Raw genomic sequence first — 21074 nt, forward strand, 5'->3', positions numbered from 1 at the left:
TGTCAAATGGCGGCTCATTTTGGGTTTCTTGTGCGAAGGAAAAAGACAATTACACTGAGTCCTTGAGTTACGGATGAATCTCCTTCCTACACTTCGCCGTTAAAGTCGATATTTACATCAAAATACTTTGTACAGTCATTTTTAACAAACATATTTGCGCGACCTGAAAGATGCCAAAGTTTCTGCACAGACATTCATTGTTGACAGAAGGCAAAGCGGAGCTAATGGCAACTTAAACACAGAAATTAAAAATGACGTGACTACTGTGGGAAAATAACGAAAAAGAAGGCGCTACGGTACGGACGAGGCACGGGCGCCGTAAAGTCGAAACGACTAACTCGAGGACTTCCTTTACTCTTTTCAATTTTATTCTGACTGCATCGTATTGCCATCGAATCGACTGCCAATGACGGATTCGGGACCGTGTAGGCCTTCCTATCTCAGGCTGAAGGGTACTGATGAGACTGATGTCTAAGTATGTAGGCCACCGTGTCTATGCCGTCCCTGTTTGGCAGAGGCCCTGTGACAAGTCGAGTCATGAGGGAGCATAATGAAGAAGGAGTTTAATTAGGAGCAAGCCTCCAAAGGGGCCGTAGAAAGACATAAGAGCCAACCAAGCAAAAACTGCTTTTTTCCCTCCTCTCCCAAGAAGTAGAGTTCTTCTTCTTTCTCCCATTGGCTCACTCACTCGCACTATGTATAAATATATACAATGACGTGAGGGGTGTAAGGTGTGAGCACAGCTGGGCCTTCTATGGTGATGTGAGCACTGATTGGTTGTTGGGTCGCGTGTCGGCTTTTTGGCAACAGGTGTGATGTCGGCAGACAGGTGGTCATAACTGGGATGACTGGCATAGCGCACTCGTAGCACTCCTTCAAAGTGCTGAGCCCCGCTAGAAAGCTAAGCCCGGGGGTTGGGGGGGGGGGGGGGGCGCACATGCTTCCAAGTCATATAACACTCTGCGACCTATCAACACCCAAGACAAGCAGTGCCCCGACCCCCTTTGCATGACCACCCGCTCTTTAAGCCCTTTTGGGTGCCTCCTTTTTTCCCTTGGGCAACACTGTTTTTCCTAAAATGGACATGTATATTTGATCTACGGATGGCTGTTTGACTTACGAGAGCAGGTGGCACCAACATGGTGCCCGCGGGGCAGGTAGTCCCCGAGGACCACTTGAGTAGCCCGCGAGCCTCTTCTAAAAATAGCTAGTTAGTGTGTGTGCGTGTGTTATTGTTCGAAATAGCTCCACTTACCAGTAAGCATGCAGTTTGCAGTAGAAATTGTTTTTGTTGAAGTCAACCCAAAAATTATCCTTACAATAAATAATATGTCCTATGTAGCTCCACTAGTGTGAACATGGTATTGTGATTAATGTTGTGATTTTGGAATATGATTAATCAGCTACATCCAGCCGTTCAGGGCGGCGGCCATTTTACCAATTGTTGTCGATTCAAAATGACATCAGAGTTGCTCATGGCTCAGGTAACCAATCACAGCATAGCTTGTGAATGTCACATGGCCAAACTCAGAAGACAGGTTAGCTGTGATTGGTCGTTTCCGTGCCTTGAGGAACTGATGTCATTTTCAGTCAACAAGTGACAAAATGGCCAACTCCTGAGATGGATAAAAATTGGTTGTTCAAGGGTTTTCAGCAGTAAAAAGTTATTTTTTTTGTCCAGAATGAACTTCATTATTTTTCATGTACAATTAAAATTAATACCTTTTGAAAACAAATTTTTAACCTTGCTGTCAACTCAACTGAAAACGACATCACCTGTGCTGAGGAAGCCAATCATGGCTCAATTTGCTGACCAAATCTAGAAAACAGGTGAGCCATGATTGGTCGTTACCTGTTTCCTCAGTACAGGCGATATAATTTTCAGTTAACAGCAAGTGGAAAAAAATTTTTTTTTAAAGCTATAAATTGTACATTTTTATTATTTCATTCTAGGCAAAAGATGAACTTTTTACTGCCGAAAATGGCTCAATGAGTCAAGCATCCCTTTCATATTCCACAAACGCAATAACAAGAATAACATGTTCAGACAAGGGTTTTTGCATCGATTTCCTCTTCACACTGGTCGTGTAAGTTTCGTCAGTATTGTAGCGCATGACCAAATCATAGTGCTTATGTTGACAAGCTAGCAAGAGAAACAAAAATGAGATTATTTACCCCTAAATAATATGCGCAAGTGTTCTAAACTCCTGTTTTGATGCTGTTGCTTTTACCGGAAGGACTTTCCATATAGCCACGGTTATTTTGGATAACTCAACTTTCTTTATTCGTTTTTTTTTTTGGGGGGGGGGGGGCAAACTGAGACAGAATTAACAGCCACTCTGCAATTCACATTTAATCATTTAATTCAATTCATTATACACAATGGACGGAATTCTGAGTAATTGACTATCAAAAATAAATAAATAAATAAATATGGTCATCCCCGATGTGATCTATCCTGGATTGGTGGAAATATGTGCAAGTTTGGAAGTAAAGTTTTGGTTCGTCATGCGAAAAGCGCAAGGCCACAAGTTCAACTCTTCAATGCGATGCATCGCCAGGACCCCAATGCAACGGCACCAAAGACAACAAAAAAAAAAAAATCACAATTTCACATCTCATACCTTTGCCAAAAAGACAGCGTGATGAACCTCTGCAACCCCTTTGTTCTCCTGACTCACACGCCTCACATGAAGCGAGCGCGCCTGTTTCACGGCTGCTCTGTTACAAGTCAGATCTCCTTGCGTTTGTTTGGTGTGATTTCCTGAAGACTGTCAGAGATGTGAGAGATGCTTTCAAATTCTCAATTCCAGATTTCTACTCTCTCGGGTTGGGGGGGGGGGGGGGGGGGCGTCGGCGGGCAAGTGAGAATTCGGAAAAAGGGAGTAAGAGGAGAGCCGGTGAATGTTGACACGCTTATACAGTAGCTGCTTCGCCACAAGACGCCGCAGGAATCAAACAGCAATCACGCACACAAAAGGAGCCCTCTAAGTTCACTAAAACCACACTCCAAACAGCCCTTTGTTGTGCTGACATGAGAGATGAGCGGATCGTTATTTGTTTTCTAAGCAGGCAGATCGTTCGCTGTCACCGACGCCGCTGCTCGTGATGGAGCAGCCGGCATCACACGTCTTCTCCTCTGTGAGCCAGCGCCAACACAGACAAACAAAATGAGAGGAAAGAAGTTCACTCGGATTAACTTATCTCAGCATCTACCTTCCTCCTTTATACACCCACACCACCACACGATCTCTCCCTTCACACACACACACGCGCACACACACTAACACACACTTCATCAGCATCAAATACAGGGTGTACTAAAGTAAATTTAATTACGCCTGTCTGATATGGAGCCTCAGATGAAAGTAGGAGAGCGCAGTGTGAAGCAATGACTACACAGACTGAAGCAGGCCCGTGATATTCCTCCACTAGACTAATCTCCCTTTATTAAAGCCAGGGGGAGAAGAGACGGGGGGGGGGGGGGGGGGTGTAGGCTGGTGGTGGTGGCGGTTAGGAATGGATGGGGGGGGGGGTTCTGCCTTTGATGAGATCTCTAACTGTCAGCTACTGTACTTTCTTCACTCGCAGTCTCGTCTTTGTCTCACTTTACAAATGAACACAATATGTATCAGCGATAGCCTACTTGCTCGAGCTAACGCACACACATGCACACACACACACACTATAGTCCTTCTGAAATCACCTTTGGTCAGTCATCATGGTCGTCAACAATGTCTGCATTTAAAAAAAAAAAAAAAGTGACTTTCTCAAGCAAGGTCTGAGTGGAGGACCTGAGTTCTTAGGGATCTAATGGGGGCAGGTGGCCATCAGGTGGCCAAAATGGAAACTGCTGCCTTCAATAATGCATATTTGTCCTTCAGTGACCTCACACTTTGTATCCTTTATTTACATCCTACTGGTCATTCTTGTTTTTGTTTTTTTTCAGTGTTCATCCCTTTGCTCAAAACCTTTTTTTATTTTTATTTTTATTTTAGCACCCATAAATTTTAGTGTATTTTTTTTTTAACCAATATAATGACATTTATGTATTTATTTATTTATGTATCTATTTATCTGTTCAAAGTTGTTGATGCAAGATTGTTCGGAATTCTAAATAACTTTAGGATTCATCTGGGTTAGGGTGATCTTTTAAAAAAATAAAATAAATAAATAGAGTTACTACATAAATAGCTTAAAAACAAAAAGTGATGTCAATGACTTTCATCCATCTCACTCCAATTCGTTGCAACATTTGTCTCTCATGTATACAACTTTGTTCAAATAACAGCCATTTATTTGTCGTCATATAGTAGCCTCCTGAAAATGTGACATTAGCATAGAGTTCAAGTAAATGATTGAGGCCTCGGTAGTTAAAGACCCTCTAATGTTCCTTCTTATCATTTGAAAGGTTAAATTTAAGGGTGTTACAAAGCAAACAATTCCGATTGTAATTTAACATGCATTCGTAAAGTACACGGCAGCAGTCTTGTTTGTTTATGTTTAAAAACATGACAAGAACTCCGATGCCAGGCAGCAACCTTTTCCACCTCTCCATGTCGCCACTTCAAGTGCATTTCTTCCGTGAGTGAACATAACTATATCATCAGCATACGTAATGACCTTTACATCGCACACTGAGGGGAGGTCATTAACGTATAAACTCAAAAGGCCCCAGAATAGAGCCTTGTGGCACTCCCATTTTGATGTCCCCTGTTCAGCTGGGTTTCCTGAAGCATGCAGCCCTTCAACTGTGCTGTGCCACTGCTTTGTTTACAGACGTTGAGAAAGAAGGGCCTAAATGGCTGTGACAGCCCCGACCCCGACGCTGACGACTCGGTCGGCCACAGCCCCGAGTCCGAGGACAAATACAGGAAAATAAACGAGGACATAGATCTGATGATCAGCAGACAGAGACTGTGTGTAAGTACCTCTTATTGAACCCGAGTCTTCCTCACCTATTTCTTTCCTCTCTCCCCTCCCCCCGGCTGTACCGTGTGTCGCTTCGTCCTTGTTTCCGTCATGTCCCCCCCCCCCGCCATCCGTCCCTCATCCTTTCCCTCCTGTGTTGGCTGCGGGTCCCGGCAGGCTTTGAGCAAGAAGGAAAACAAAGGTGGCGAGAGCCCGGAGCTTGAATCCACGCTCATCCTCACCCCGCGAACAGAAGAGAAATACAAACAGATTAACGAGGAGTTTGATCACATGATTAAAAATCATAAGATTCCTGTAAGTACGGGCTTTTGACGTCACGCGGCGTCCTCGGCGAGCTAACAAAATGCTGACTGGCCGGTTGGTGTTGCGCTAACCCAGCTAACCGCCATTGTTTGCCACCAGACTAAACACACAAAGTGAGAGTGCGAGTACGACCGCAGATTACAATGTATACATAGAATGGAAAAGATTACAGCTCTCACATTTTGCTTATTGAGGAGAGGTCCTCTAATTTGACATAACTGCAGCCACAACCAGCAGCCATTTTTGCTTCGTAATTGCAGAGGTTCTCTCATTTAAACGCACTGGCTTCCCCACCGTGAACCTGTTTCCCATGATGCCTTGCTTTTAAAAGCAAGGCAGTAGAAAATTTAGGGAAAAAATATAGTAAAATAAAAAAATATTACTCCAAATAGAAAAAAATTATCTGCCAACAGAACAAGAAAATTTCACAATTTACCTGTAAGATTTTGAAAATAAGAAAATAATACTAGGCCCATATCATCCACAGCAGTCTTGACAATAGTATTTTTAGACTAAAAACCAAGTAATATTGACTTTTTTCAAGCAGGCGGATAACATGTCCCATTTTTAATTGTTTTTGATATGACCCAGCCAGCGGTTGAACCCACAACCTCCAAATCTGTGGGCAAACACTCCACCACTAAACCGCTGAGCAGGTAGTTTACATTTACTGGCAAGAGGCAAAATGAGCTTCGTAAATGTAAAATATATATATGTATTTTATTTTTTTTACAAAAACAAATTCTTACAATAAAGAGCTGTATTGCACTTTTGTCTGTTTCCAGACTAGATTCTGCTAAATCTTAAGATAAGAAAATTCAGCTTTGATGTTGGTCAGTCATCTTAAAATGTGGAAAATGTTCGTTTTAAGCCTCACAGTACTTGGAAACTGGCTGTTATCACTCAATACCAAGAATGCTTGATCAAAAAGATAATTAGGTAATAAGTATCCCAAAATAAGCAGAAGGATCTTGTCTGAAATTTTTATTTCAAGTAAAAATTAATTGTCCAAGCAAAATAAGCAAATTTTAAGCGATTATAACTTACTTAGGATTTCAGTTTTTGCAGCGTGGCGCCTGCATGCACATGAATGTAATATTTGTAAAGACGGCGCTCCTAAATACAGCTTGTCAACTGCTGGATTGTAGTTTTCAAACCACACAGTAAAAGTGGCTTTGTGTAAGCGGACCCTTCCCTCCATTCACAAAGCGTCATATTGGAATGGCTACACAGGAATACACAGTAATTCTACGGTAGATAATTTTCGAGGAGAACAGTAGTGTCTGACAAAACCTCGCATGGAAGGGAGGGGAGATGTGGTTTGGTGAGCTGGAGGGGGGGCGGGCGGCGCGGCTTTCTGGGTGAGACGCGTTTGGGATCGGCGCTGCTGGGGCAGGAATCGGGGTGCGGTTGTTCAGCACAAAACAAGTGGCAGTTCAGTGTGTGGTCAGGGTGGCTGCCAAGCCGTGGGCCTCTCCAGATTGCTGGGGACTGCTGAGGGGAGGGGGGGGGGGGTAAAGGAGGAAGACGAGTGAGAGCAGGAAGGATGGCACCCGTTAAATGACTGTTTAGAGGCATGTGCGGTCTGATGAGATCCAGTTTAAGAGCTTTTTAAAAACAGGGTGTCCGCATTCCTTTAACAGTATTTTCCTAAATTAAATCCTTAACTACGCTTAAAAATACAGCAAATCCTTGATTGAGATTGTGGCAAGTCTAGAAAACTGTTTTCATTTTATATTTGAACAACACACCTTTGAGCAATCCAGACACAAAATAAAAGTAACAAAACCTACAGACGCTATCAACGGCAGCTAAGTACGTATTCCATACAAACCCAGCTGATTTTTCCCTTTACTGGTCTCAGACACATGGCTGTAATTTAGAGCCCTATTTTCTACTTCCTAAAGCTAACATTCGGAATCCAACCACTTCCAGGGCACTCCCAAGGTTAAGCCCTTGTGCCAAGTGACACAAAAAAATGTCACACACAAAAACGAGGTGCTCTTATGTTACTGATGAGGCTGCACGTGATCTGAGTGCATACCACTTAACGCTTTACATTAGAGCCTTGAAATGGGAAAATAAATCATTTCAGGTTATTAAGCCCCAAGAATAAAGACATCGCTGCAGATTTGCACAAAAAGATGACGAGAGAGTAGATCATCATTTGGCCTTTCAAAGCTTGGTGTGTCGTGTATTTTTATTTATTCGGTGTCATAAACTGTGACATAATTCCTGGCATAGAAATGGACCACGCGTCTTTTCCTCCAAATGAAAAAAGTGACTCGTTAGGTTCAGTTTAATTAAGAGCATGTTGGGTTATTGTGGCAGCTGTTTTCTCGGCAGTACTTCCCTAAAGCACCCACTCGCTACTGGTTTGCGGTCTTTGTCTTCTGTTTTATTCAATTGCGCATGGATGTCTGATGTTAGTTTTTCCATTCAAGCTTTTGGCCTTTCTTTGTGTTTTCTTCTTCTTCTTCTTCTAACTTCCCTTGACTGTGTCCTTTTCATTTTAACAACGTGGTCTTAATTGCCTCTTGTTTAGGATAACTTGCAAATCTAATCCAAGTGGCCTCTCTTTGTCTCTGCCCGCCCCTTCCTCTCAGCAGGCCATGCCCCCGTCCAACTACGACATGCCCGTGTCCATCCCCGTCAGCAACCAGAACAATCTCATCTACAGCCATCCCGGTGGCTCTCTTGGAAACCACAACCTGCTACCGCTGACACACCATGGACTACAGAGAAACAGCATGTCGCCCGGAGTTACACACAGACCCCCCAGTGCAGGTAACGCAGGTAGGGGGGGGTGGCTACATGCGTGCGAACCCTGTTGTACCATCTTTGGCACACACGTGACACAACTAAAATCTTGTCACTTTAGAGCAGTTGAACTGACAGCAGGTCAGTGATGCATCTGCTAGTGTAGTGGTTCATGTAGCACGATGTCACTCACATTGACTGCAGTGCCAATAGCTCAAGGTTGAATATAAACAAACAACTGCAGGCTCCTTCTTCATCTCCTCTGGGATGCTTTTCTCACCAAGAAGTTAGCTAGTTAGGAGAGCAGCTCCTTGCGCTCGAAGCTTCGCAAACAAGATGGGGGGGGGGGGGGGGGGGGGGGGGGATACCCTTATAATGTTGATACTCATCCTTAAACAAACAATATATTTACAATTACAGGTGCAATCTATTCATCAAAAAAATAATCGATTGTCAAAGTAATGAAAAAAAAATTGGCATATAATGTGAATTTTTTGGATATATTTTTTTTATTTAATGTCCAAATGCTCGGAATTTCAAATCCTCAACAATAAATGTTTTCTGATATCCGGAGTCCTCTATAAAATCAGACTGATTGTCTTGGTTTTTAAACAAAATAAAACAGTTGCTTTTAATTTGGAAAGCAGTGATCAACATGTTTGTCTGTTTTCCTTATGTTACAGACCAAACCAGTCACTAAATCATTGCTCATTTTTGCTAGTGCACTGTCGATTTGAAATAATGTCCTGATTAAAAAATAAAAATAAAAAAAACAGATGGTAATTTTTATTTTTATCCAATTCATCGATGATTTGAAAAAATAATCTGCAGATTAATCGATTACTTAAATAATCATTAGTTGTAGTTTTAAATACAATATACGGCTGCTCGATTATGGAAAAAATAATAATCATGATTATTTTTGGCACAAATTGAAATCAGGATTATTTAAATGATTATTTTTTTGGTACAAAACAAGAACATTTTAAAGCATTTAAAAATATCAAGACCAATTAAAAAAAATATATATATAGAAACACTGATTATGTAAGTTCCTTTTGGACCAAACAGAATTTATAATAATATATATTTATAATATTTATTTATTTATGTTGGCAAACACCTTTAAGTTGGAGTGCAGCTTGTGCGCTTTGTGCAGTAGGACAATCATTTAATTTTTTGGTACAAAACAAGAAAATGTTTAAATGTAAAAAATAAAAAATAAAAAAATATTAAGACTGATCAAATCTATACTTAATATAAATAAAAACTGTAATTCATTTTGGATTAAACAAAATTTATTAAATTATTTATTTAAAAATTTAAATAAAAAAAGTGCAAATGTATAAATTTATACAACTCAAAAATTAGTATTAATAATCTTGTTTTTTTTTACGATTATGCTGATTTTGTAATTGTGGAGTGTGATTATTGAAATTGTCATTGAATTATATTGTAGGCCGATTTTAATAGCATTGATATTCTTCCAGTCAAGGCTGGAATCTTTTTTTTTTTTTTGCCCTACGTCAGGTGGGCTATGTATGCTCCAGCCTTTACCGTGATGGTGATCTTTTAACAGAATTAGCCGTGTTGAAAATGGAAGGAAATTGATCATCTCCATAATGGATGATTCAATGTCATCGTTTGTCTCCTCACATTGGAATTGACAGGACTAATCGTCTAGCCCCATGTACAGTATAGCCTTTCAGCGTGCTGCCTAGTGACATAAGGAAATCAAGCCTGTTGGTTTGTTATTGTTGTCCAAAGTCCTTTTTCTGTCCCACTGGTCTGAAGCCTTCAGCCCACACCCTCACCCTGTCATTACAACTGGATGCGAGAAACGCCAGCACAAAACTAAATATGAGCTTTGGAGCTCGCAGCATCCACACCAAACCACACAAGTTCGGAACCCTCCCACCCGTCCACCTCACATGGCTTAAAAATAATAATGTGTCATTTTTCTTGGACGACGGCATCCAGTTGCTTGGTTTCTTTTCTTTTTCTGGTAGCAATATGACTTTTGATGCGCACCAAAGTGCGCACCATGTTAACGTGCCTGTGAGTGGAGTAGATGTAACACGCGTCTTCTGTCAAACATTCACCCATTCATTTCTCTGCGTTTTTAGGTGGCCTCATGGGTGCTGACCTCACCACTGGCGCAGGCACCAGTGCTGGTAAGAATGTCCTCTCACTCTCACACCATTGTCTAGCAACTCATACAAGGTATCCACTCACCCACTCGAGGCTGTAAAACACATGACTAATATTAACCCAAACCCAAGTGGAGATTTTGTCCGTGATGTGTTGATGTTAGTGGTGGTGGAGTTCATCTGGGAATGTTTACCCAGTGCTGGGGCTGTGACACATCCTGCCCCTGTTGAGTTTAGCAATAAATTCATACAAGACAAGGGAGGGGGGGAGAAATGAAACGTACTTCCTGATGAGATTTAGAGAGGCGCTTTTGAATACATGCGTTTCTTGGATCCGATGTATGTTTTTGTAACAGTATTGTATCTGTCAACATGTGACACATTTTAACTCATTCACTGCCATTGACGACTATAGACGTCAAAAATTAATTTGAGCTATTTCTATTAGTTTAACATTTTGTTCCCACTTTTGCTAACAAGAGTATGAAAACCTAGAAAAAATATTGTAAATTTAGAAGAGATATAACATTTGTGATTAATCGTTAGTTAACAAGTGAAGTCATGTGATTAATTCCAATTTTAAAAAATTAATCGCCTGACGGGCCTAATTAATTAATAAATAAGGGCCGTTTAATCGTAATTAATCGCATGATAATTTTATATCTGTTATAAATATACAATAAAAAAATCTAGGTTTTTATAAAAAAAAATGAAATGAAATGAAAAAACATGTTAAACTAATAGAAATAGTTCACATAAATTTTTGACGTCTATAGTCGTCAATGGCAGTGAATGAGTTAATATTTTCGATTTATTTTTTCCTCGTGAGTCGATATCATTCTAACAGTTTTATGTTAGCATAACCTGATTGTTTTGTTCAACTTTTGTGGTCCATTTAGTCTCTCAGAGCCTTTTGAGAAAGTACATTTAATTGTTAAATGGGTCTGGCAAGCACATCTAGCACAAACACAAACATTTTTGATACATACTGTGAAAAATCCCCCCCTCCTCCCAAAAAAATGACAGTTTTAAAAAAACTATCCCTATATCGCATTTTTCCGTTTAATGGCAATTTTAACTTCTAGTTCCTGACTATAAAATGCCCACAAGAGGGCGGTCAATACTGGTATCAGCTGGCCTCATAAGTAGCGATATCTCAAAAATAAGGCCAGGTATCAGCCTGATACTGATACCTGGTATCAGTACTCATCCATACCTAATTTGAATATTAGCACTGAGTTTAAATATCAGTAAATTAAGAAACATTTTACGTAAAACATTTCATTCAAATGTATTGCAAATATAATGTAAATAAAATTCAATTAGTTATAAAGGACATGGCGGGGCACAGAGAAACCATGTGAGGAAAAACACCCAAGCTTTAGAACATTTCCTTTACCTGTATAATAAATACAGGCGTGAATACTTTTGGAAATAGAACTTAGTATAAAACAGTTCTTATTTTACGTTGACAAAAAAAAAAGATCATTTGGAGGTTAACTGAACATAAATTGTAAAAAAAAAAAGCTGCTCAGGGGAACATTGTGGTTGTCTACAACCATTTTAAGTTCTTTGTGTCTCCTTACAAGCAGATTTTTACTTCTTCTCCACACATTAACAGCTACCATATGTCTTGTAACCAAATTAATGCAGTGTTTTAGTGTGTGACCATAGCTGGGGGAAAAAGAAGAAAAAAAACGTCTATGGAGCCTACAGAGATTTCAGCAAAGCAAAAAACTTATGTAAGCAAATGTAATGTTTTAGCTACCGTGTGCCAATAGGTTCGTCCCTCGGGGCATGTCAGGCCAAAGTTTATGGCAAAGAGACCCCCATTTAAAGGGTGACATTTTATAGCCTCAACATATTTTACAGTGTAAAACTGGAGGGAAGGGGGGGTAGGAGGTTGCGGTGGCTGAGTGGGGCACAGCTGGGCAGCCCCGTCTGGCCCCCGGGGCTCCGTCATCGGGGTCACTGCTTGGTTTCTCTGTCTGGTCACTCGTCGAGCACACACAACAGGATCGTTTATTGTGGCGCGTGTTGGTCCGTTGGACGGCGTGTTGCGCAGAAATGCCTCCAATGTCCTCTTTGTATCGGCGGGGGCCGAGGAACAGAGGCGCTCTGTGAGGAGTTGCGGCGCGTCGCTCGGCAGCGGCAAAAAACACGCCGCGGAGAGAGAGACTTGTGCGAAACTAAAAGATTCCATTCAAAGGGTGCTTAAATCATATCTAGAGGCGGAGTAGGGGGGGTGGGGGGGATTAGTGGGGGCGTGTGGTGATGAATATCCACTGGTGCTTTGAGGCATGTGTGCAAAGGAGAAACAGCAGGGTAACACAGATGGAAGTGTTATGTGAACTCGGTCGGTCATTGTGATGATGAGCGAGTCAGCGTGAGGTGGCTCAAACCGCAATCGCGTTATTATTAATAAATCTGACAACTTTGGATCGCAATTGTACAAATAGCTGTCAGGTGTTTCTTCAGTGGAACAGTCTCAAGAAAGAAAAAAAAAAGAGGCGTGTGTGTGTTTGTTTGCGTGTGCGTTTCCACAGATGTCATGAGACAAAATGACAGCAAGCTCCCACATGGGACTGCTATTACCTGGGGTCCCCCTGTAGTGTGGCAGCATTGTAAAAAAAATAATAATAATAATAATTAAAAGTTATTTCGTGCCTAAATGACACACACGTATCAGATTGTTTGTTAGTTTCATAAAACACAAACGGGTTCTTTGTTGGCAAAAATTCTGCTTGAATTGTCATCTTACCAAAGTGGAACTCCCAAAAGGCACTTTTTTTCTTTCTTTCTTTTTTGCACATCATATTTTAAACATCTGTCAATCTAAGTAGTAAAAAAAAAAAAAAAAGAGTAACATCAACTAAATAAGTAACGTTCAACAACCGAATCTGTAGAATTTGCGCTGCGACCATATACGGTTTGCGAGTGCAGAGCGCTACCAGTGAGCTACAACTCTCAACAGAGTAGGGGCCTTATTTGAATGTACTGTGCTCAGCATATACGAGTACACCCCCTTCAATTTATAGATGTTCAAGGAATTGTAATGATCTACTCCAGTCTGACTCGCTAATGCTAATTAGCGCGCTACTCGCGGCACTTTTATCACTCAAAAGAACGGCTCCACGCTGCAAAAAATAAAAAAACTTCTATTGGAATAACTTGATTGTGACTTTTACCTTCTACTCTCTAATGTGGCTACAACTTAACAGTGTATCAGACTGCGTGGAACCACACTGCCCCTAAGTGGCCAAATCGAGTACAACATTAGAACAGCGCTCCCAATAAAGGCACACAAACAAAGGCAAGATTGTATCAAATAATTTCAATAAAATCGATTTTGGGACATTTAAAATCAATTCTGAATCGTACTGAATGAGAATCGATTTTTGGGCACACCCCTAATATACAGTTATAACACGCATACACAAAACTCGCCCCCCCCCCCCCCCCCCCCCTCTACACCCCTCGCAATCGACTTGGATGCTCCTGCAATGAAAAGCGGACATTTTCATGAATTTTGTTTTAATTAATAAATAAACGATACCCGGACAGGATGTCAAAAAAAAAATGTGTACAAGAGGTCGTTCGGTCACTTCCTGACTCTTGACTTGGCTGCATGCTCGTACTTCCTCCCCAAGCAGTTGGTGGCCGCCCGTGCCGCGCAAGTGGCGCGCGGTGTGTCGTGGCTGTCACGCCTGCGAGTTGAGTCAGAGCATCTGTCCCGAAATCAGAGGGGATCAGGCACCGAAATGAAAAAGACTTGACTCGCAGTTGTCACTTCATTCGCTTGACGACTTGATGATTTCGCTTGCGAAGTGCTTCAAGTGGCGAGCGGCGCGCGCCGCCGGTGATCATGGAGCAGTAATAATTGACTGGACGGCGGCCATCTCCGCATGGCGGCAACGCGCAGATGCCTGATTGAGGCCTTAGCGACGCGCAGCCCGCGCGCCTTTCCCGACCAAACGGTGTATCATTTTCGCTCCCGGGGCTCGTTTTTCATCTCTGCAGAAACACGGAGGCAAGGCTTATTTACCAAAGTGTGTGTATGCGCGCTGTCAATGTGTGTTTTAGGAGTGTGTGAGGTCTCATTCATCTATCTCCACATGCGCCCACTCCAACTCACAAAGGGCCAGCCATGAGAATGAGAGAGCAGGAAAGCTGAAGAGGCAGCTGCCACTTTGCTAATGCGAGGATCGAGACGGAACCGAGAGGCTGCCATAGAAAACACACACGTGCATCCATATGCATCCAGTCACTTTTTACTTTCAAACATACAAAGATGCTGCTCTCGCACGTTACGGCCCATCCGCATGGAAAAGCGGCTAAATATGCGTATATTAACAGGATGACATCACACACACACACGAAGCGCCCGCACGTGAGCCTAGCGCCATTTCTGTCATTCGTTCCCTCGTCACCGCTAGCCCGTCGTTTACTCTTCAAACTGTTCAAATTGTGCTTTTTCAGACTTTTCATTTCCAAACAACAAAAAACCTCGCTCTCAAATTAAACAAAGATCAGCGAGGGAAATTGCCCGGGAAGACATCTGCGACTCATTTTCCCACCCGGAGTATATGATTAGGAAATTCATTTATGTCTAACGTATAATTCCTGCCTGTCTTTCAAGTGGGAAAAAGTCCACACTGCGCCCTGTGTTCTAGCCCTTGGAAGAAGGAAAGAGAAGTAAAGAGGGGGGGGGGGGGGGGGGGGCAGCTTTTGCGGGATTGGGTTAGAAACAAAGAATATGTTGCTCACAGGAATGCTTCCCTCCTATTTTTTTGTCTTTATGATACTGCGAGGGTTTTCACCGCATTGGTTTTTCAAGAGGGGAAAAACGTGCGGCGCACTTGTGTTGTCGTTGCAGAGCCGGTGCCCCCCCCCCCCCCCCCCCAAGGGAGGGTCTTTGTGTGGAGCGACCACACGTTTACTTGTGATGGCCAAATGATGGGCCCCATCCCGCTGTGGTGGTGCTGCCCGTAATTTGATGTTTTTACATGATTCACTGGCTGTTGCCGGGCACATGTAGCCTTAACTGACTGTGACAAGAGTTGGGGGGGGGGGGGGGGTCGGCTTTTTGTGCAGACGCCAAGTAAACGATACGACCACTCGAGAGTCCTCTGTTAGAAAGCAACCTTTCCATGGCTCATTTAGCTAAATGACAGAAAAGACTTGGGGGGGGGGGATGCTTGAAAGGAGTGCAAGGTGAAAATGGAATATTGTGGATCCTAATTATCTTATACGGCAGGATTTCCAAGAGTTATTCAACTCTTGAGATGTGATTTTGCAAGAATCCTCATTTGGGTTAGAACCTTCACTTCAGCACCTTCTGCATACTGTATGCTTACGTTTGTTCATGAATATTCATTTCATCTTCCAATGATGTGCCAAATTATGACACATAATTTGGGGGTTGGTTGGCAGGATTCTCACTTTATTCTCAGAATTCTCACTTTGTCAGAATTCTCACTTTAAAATCGGAATCATGCCAACCTTTTTTTTTTCTCTTCACTGGCCCTAATCCTCTTCTTATTATATATTGTTGTATAATTGTGATAACTGTCAGTCATATTCGTACAATAACATAAGTCAAATCATGGATCAGACCAAAACATTACAGGTTCTTCTTTGTGGTTTTGTGTGCAGGTCTTCTTTAACTCAGCTAACTATTAACTTATTCACTGCCAAAATTCATTTGAACTATTTCTATTAGTTTAACGTTTTTTTCTACTTTTGTCAACAAGAGTAAGAAAACCTAGAACTTTTTTTTATTGTACATTTAGAACAGATATAAAATGTGTGATTAATCGTGAGTTAACTAGTGAAGTCATGTGATTAATTACAATTAAAAAATGTAATCACCTGACGTCCCTAATTTTTAATAATCTTTTATTGTTTAAAAAAAAAACAGAAGATTATTAAAAATTAGGGGCGTCAGGGGATTACATTTTTTAATTGTAATTAATCACATGACTTCACTAGTTAACTAGTTAATTTATCACAAATTTTATATCTGTTGGAAATGTCCAAAAAAAGTTCTAGGTTTTCATACTCTTGTTAACAAAAGTGGGGGAAAAATGTTAAACTAATAGTTAAAATGAATTTTTGACATCTATAGCCGTCAATGGCAGTTAACTCATTCACTGCCATGAACTCATTCACTGCCATTGACGGCTATAGACATCAAAAATTCATTTTAACTATTTCTATTAGTTTAAAAAAAATTCCCACTTTTGTTAACAAGAGTATGAAAATCTAGACATTTTTTTAATTGTACATTTAGAACAGATATAAAATTTGTGATTAATCAATAGTGAAGTCATGCGATTAATTATGATTAAAAAATGCAATCGCCTGATGCCCCTAATTTTTAATAATCTTTTCTCTTTTTTTTTATTAGGGGCGTAAATTTTTTCGTAATTAATCGCATGATTTCACTAGTTAACAAATTTTTATATATCTGTTCTAAATGTACAATATTTTTTTTTCTAGGTTTTCATACTAAAATGCTCAACTAACTAACATTTAACATTTTTGACATCTATAGCTGTCAATGGCAGCAAATGAGTTCAAATGTGTCGTCAACTATAAGGACTTGGAGGTGTTCAACTTGCAGGTTGTCATATTTCCGGGATGTTTCTGACGCTCCCATCTTTCCTTTGCTTTGCCAGGAAATGGATATGGCAATCACCGCAACTCCCCGGGCCTGCTGGTCTCTCAGGTCGGCATGAACAAGAACATGCAAGCAAAGTCGCCGCCACCCATGAATTTAGGCATGAACAACCGCAAACCCGACCTCCGTGTTCTCATCCCGCATGGCGCCAAGAACAACATGCCCTCCATTGTGAGTAAACGCAACCATCTCCATCGGTCCAATTATTTCCTGTCATTTTCTTCTATTATTTTGCTACTTTTTATATTTGCATCGGGCCATTTGCTTCCCGCCCTATAGTCTGATATCTGTGGTTATCAAACTTTTTATATCGGGTAAAAATATCATCAAGTACCAAAAATATTAAAATAGAGTAACATAATAGGCCCAAGTGTCCATCAAAAACGAACATTAGCATTATGCTTACTCTAAGAGAAAAGAAAAATCCATACTGAAATATGAATTCAAATCAAAAATGACACTTAAAAACACTTGTTAAGGTTTCAAATGCAAATGTACTGTACTGTACCTGAAATGGAACCAAATGTTCCGTACATGAAAAGTGACAAATGTTCAGTACCAGACTATTTTTTTGTGTGTATTTTTAATTCAGTAAATGTTTTGCGTACCACTATAATCATGATTATGCACATTTTTTCTCATAAAGTTGAAATCATTTTGCGTTCAGAAACAATCCTTTTTTTAGTCCTATTTAAATGCATCCCTCATCGCTTTTTATCAAATGCAACAATTATATTATGGGTCCTAATTGCCCAAGTGAAATCAATTCAAGCATAACTTTTGTTTGCATTTCATGAAAACATTTGGGGGAGGTTCCTAATAATAAATTGTTCATTCCAGTAACAATGTCTGCTTTGACCATTTTTTTCCTTTGTCGTTTTCCGAGGTGAATGTAGTGTAGCAATACTTTTGGTACCAGCTTCTACTTTGGAAACACAACTCGTCGCCACTCGACTCGCTCACATTCTCTAATTGGAATTTATCACCCTCCCCTTTAATGCCCTCAGTCTGATGATGTCGATCTGCTGTTGGTAAGTCGGACTGCTCAAATGTAGAACATCCCAGCAGCCTCCCTCAAATCAATAATGTTGTCCAATTATTGTAGAAACAGTCTCTTTTTCTTTTTTTCTTTTTGCTGCCATTAGATTATTAGAGCCTGACATTTCTCAATCCAGTTTCACTTTTTCCATCTCTGGTTGACTGCAATGCAAATGGGTTGTTGTTGTTTTTTGCTTTGGTAGGACACAGTGCCCTCCAGTGTTGTGTGACTGTAACAGCACGTTGACCTGACATCCAATTTCTTAAGTTTGAGTTGACATTTAGTTTCTGCCTCTCACTTGTCTCTGCAACGCACGCACGCACGCAATTTGCAGTGTTTATTACTGTGATTGTGTCGCGCTTCCTTTTTTGCACCTTTGCCGGCAAACGCTCACCTTCGCCACCGCAAAAGTGCGTCCTCTCCCTTTGCCATCGCTACCCTACGTTGCCTTGGAGACAGATGGTGTTACTATAGCGACAGTGGGCCCTCACGAAGGGTAAATGACAGGGTTGGCTGGGTTCAGTGCGTGTCAGGCAATTGCTTCCCCGCGCAAGTTGGCATCACATTCATTTTCCCAGCATCTGCTGAGTGAAAGAAAGGAAATGGAAAAAGTCGAGTGTCGCTTTCTTGCTTTGCTGTCCATTAAATATCCGTAAGTCTTATTTTTTTTTCCTCATCTCCTTGTTGCCCGTCTACTTTTTTTCTGCCACAGAACCAGAGAATAAACAACTCGCAGTCTGCTCAGTCATTGGCCACCCCAGTTGTGTCCGTAGCAACTCCAACTCTGCCAGGACAAGGCATGGGTGGTTACCCATCTGCCATCTCCACTTCTTATGGCACAGGTACGTATGCGCCACGACATTTATGAACACTGGCATGGGCTTTATGATTAGTCATTTTATCTTAGAACGACATAGTCAGACACTTAACTCATTCACCGCCATTGACGACTATAGACGTCAAAAATTCATGTGAACTATTTCTATTAGTTAAACAATTTTTCATTTCATTTCATTTTTTATGAAAACCTTTTTTTCCTTTTATTGTACATTAATAACAGATATAAAATTATCATGCGATTAATTACGATTAAATGCCCCTTATTTTTATTTTTTTTTAATTAGGCCCCGTCAGGCAATTAAATTGTTTTAATTGTAATTAATCACATGACTTCACTAGTTAACTAACGATTAATCACAAATTTTATATCTGTTCTAAATTTACAATTAAAACAATTCTAGGTTTTCATACTCTTGTTAGCAAAAGTGGATTTTTTAAAAACTAAGAGAAATAGTTCAAATGAATTTTTGACGTCTACAGCCGTCAATGGCAATAAATGAGTTAATATATGATCATTATAAAACTTTTTTGTTAAATGAATACCCCCCTTACAATGTGACCATTTTTTATATTTTGCTAAATAAATGCTTTGAACGACAGTGTTTGTGTTTCTAAGTTATCTTGTCAACTGCTTCATGAGAAACCACTGCAAAATGATGATTTCTTGGTTTCTTTCATATTTTAAATATATTTTTATTAACGATGTTTGAGACCACATTTTTCCGACCAATGCCACCTCTTGAGTAATCACCGATACCAATATAAAGTACGAACAACACTACTAGTACTCTTGATACATAAAATGTCCCCCCAAAAAACAATGACTTCATTTTTAAAGAAAGACCGACGTAGCATATTTATATATATTTAGCATATAGCTGTACACGGACGGGACTTGGGAAAACAATATTGTATTTTTTTTTTTTTTGTTTATGATACATCTAATGTGTCAACACCTTTGCATAAATAGTCATGGTATAGATGCAGCAAAGGCCCATAATCATCCAGTAAATCTGGCCTTGAATTACCCCTCACATTTTAAATGCTGTTCAACATTTGAACAGAAGAGGGTGCTGTTGTCACACAAATGAATAGAGAAGTTAGGAATTGGCTGCCTTATTCAAGCAAGCTGCATTCTCTTTGCAACTTGTATTCATCATCACTAATTTTTTATTTTTATTTTTTCCACTGTACAGAGTATTCCCTAAATAGTGCAGACTTGTCTTCGCTGTCCGGTTTCAACAGTGGCAATTCCCTGCACCTGGGCTCAATGAGCGGCTGGCAGCAACAACACCTTCAGAACATGCAGCATTCGGCCCTCGGACAGCTCGGGTGAGTGTGTGCAGTTCCGGTCATTTTGAAATGCATGGTTCATCACGCACGCGGATGATGTCACGGCCAATAGAGTGTACAGTGGTGCGTCGACTTACGAGTGGTTTTAGTTTTTCGCCGTCACTGAGCGGACTTCTTGCTTTGAAACGTTCTTTTCAAAAGAGAGGCCTTTATGATGCGTTTCTGTCAGACTAAGCATAAAACAGACATTTTGAATGATCGTGTATTTAAAGCAACCGCATAACTTTGCCGTACATGAAAGCCTGCTAGCTAAATGCCAACACACCATGCAAAACGCCATCGTTTTTCAGTTCATTTAAAGTTCCTTTAATGCCACTATTATAATTTTTTACGCCAGATTATTGACCGCTCCTTACTTGGAAAGCCTGTACTGGAATTCCAGTCGCAACGCAGCAGACATGTCCATGTCAAAATTTTAATACATTTAATAATAATGCATATAATTGTGGAGGCTGGGGTTAAGTTGTATTTTACAATTTAAAAAATGTGCAGAATTTCAAAAGTTACTTCATGTTAAAGATTAGAAAGCTCTTAATATTAAAAGAAAAATGCGTTGAGCCGTCAACGTCTTAAAAATGCAATTATGCCATCTAGTGGCAAAATATTTTTTACAGTACAGTGCATCTTTTTAATTTTAGCTCAATTTTATGCAATGACTAAAAGATGACGCCATATTTCTATTGGTTTAACATGAAAACTTAGAAAAAATATTTTATTGTGCATTTAGAACAGATATAAAAAAAAAAAGATAAATTGTGAGAATTGAAATCATGCGATTTAATTACGATAAAGAAATGTAATCGCCTGACACCCCAAGTCAAGTAAAATACTGTAAAGTGCCATTTTTCTTATTCAAAACCAAAAATGTTGACACTGGAACGGATTAACGGCAAAAATGTTTTGTTTTCTGCTTCGTGCATGGACACCAGTCGAGGCACCACTGAAACCGTATCTCACCCATTTTTTCCCCCCCAAACCTTCACAGCACAAATATGACACCCCTTGAAAATAGACC

The 21074-nt window shown here is 40.5% G+C and overlaps 1 protein-coding gene across 14 annotated transcripts in view; it reads left to right on the plus strand.

The window, feature by feature from the left end:
• Window positions 1-21074, plus strand: part of mef2cb (myocyte enhancer factor 2cb) — an 87872-nt gene that overhangs the window by 63514 nt on the left and 3284 nt on the right. For 2 of the 14 annotated variants that reach the window (XM_086075145.1, XM_086075144.1), the window contains 7 exons: window positions 4780-4923; window positions 7842-8031; window positions 10122-10169; window positions 16826-16998; window positions 17835-17858; window positions 18579-18708; window positions 19903-20038. In XM_086075145.1, the coding sequence (XP_085931271.1) occupies window positions 4780-4923; window positions 7842-8031; window positions 10122-10169; window positions 16826-16998; window positions 17835-17858; window positions 18579-18708; window positions 19903-20038 (845 nt within the window). Of the gene's footprint in view, window positions 1-4779; window positions 4924-5088; window positions 5227-7841; window positions 8032-10121; window positions 10170-16825; window positions 16999-17834; window positions 17859-18578; window positions 18709-19902; window positions 20039-21074 lie in introns of all 14 variants that reach the window. The other 12 variants (XM_086075156.1, XM_086075148.1, XM_086075150.1 and 9 more) reach the window with 12 other exon arrangements.

The sequence above is a fragment of the Leptonotus elevatus genome, chromosome 5 (assembly GCF_054856555.1).
Source record: "Leptonotus elevatus isolate MCC_2025b chromosome 5, RoL_Lele_1.0, whole genome shotgun sequence".
NCBI lineage: Eukaryota > Metazoa > Chordata > Actinopteri > Syngnathiformes > Syngnathidae > Leptonotus > Leptonotus elevatus.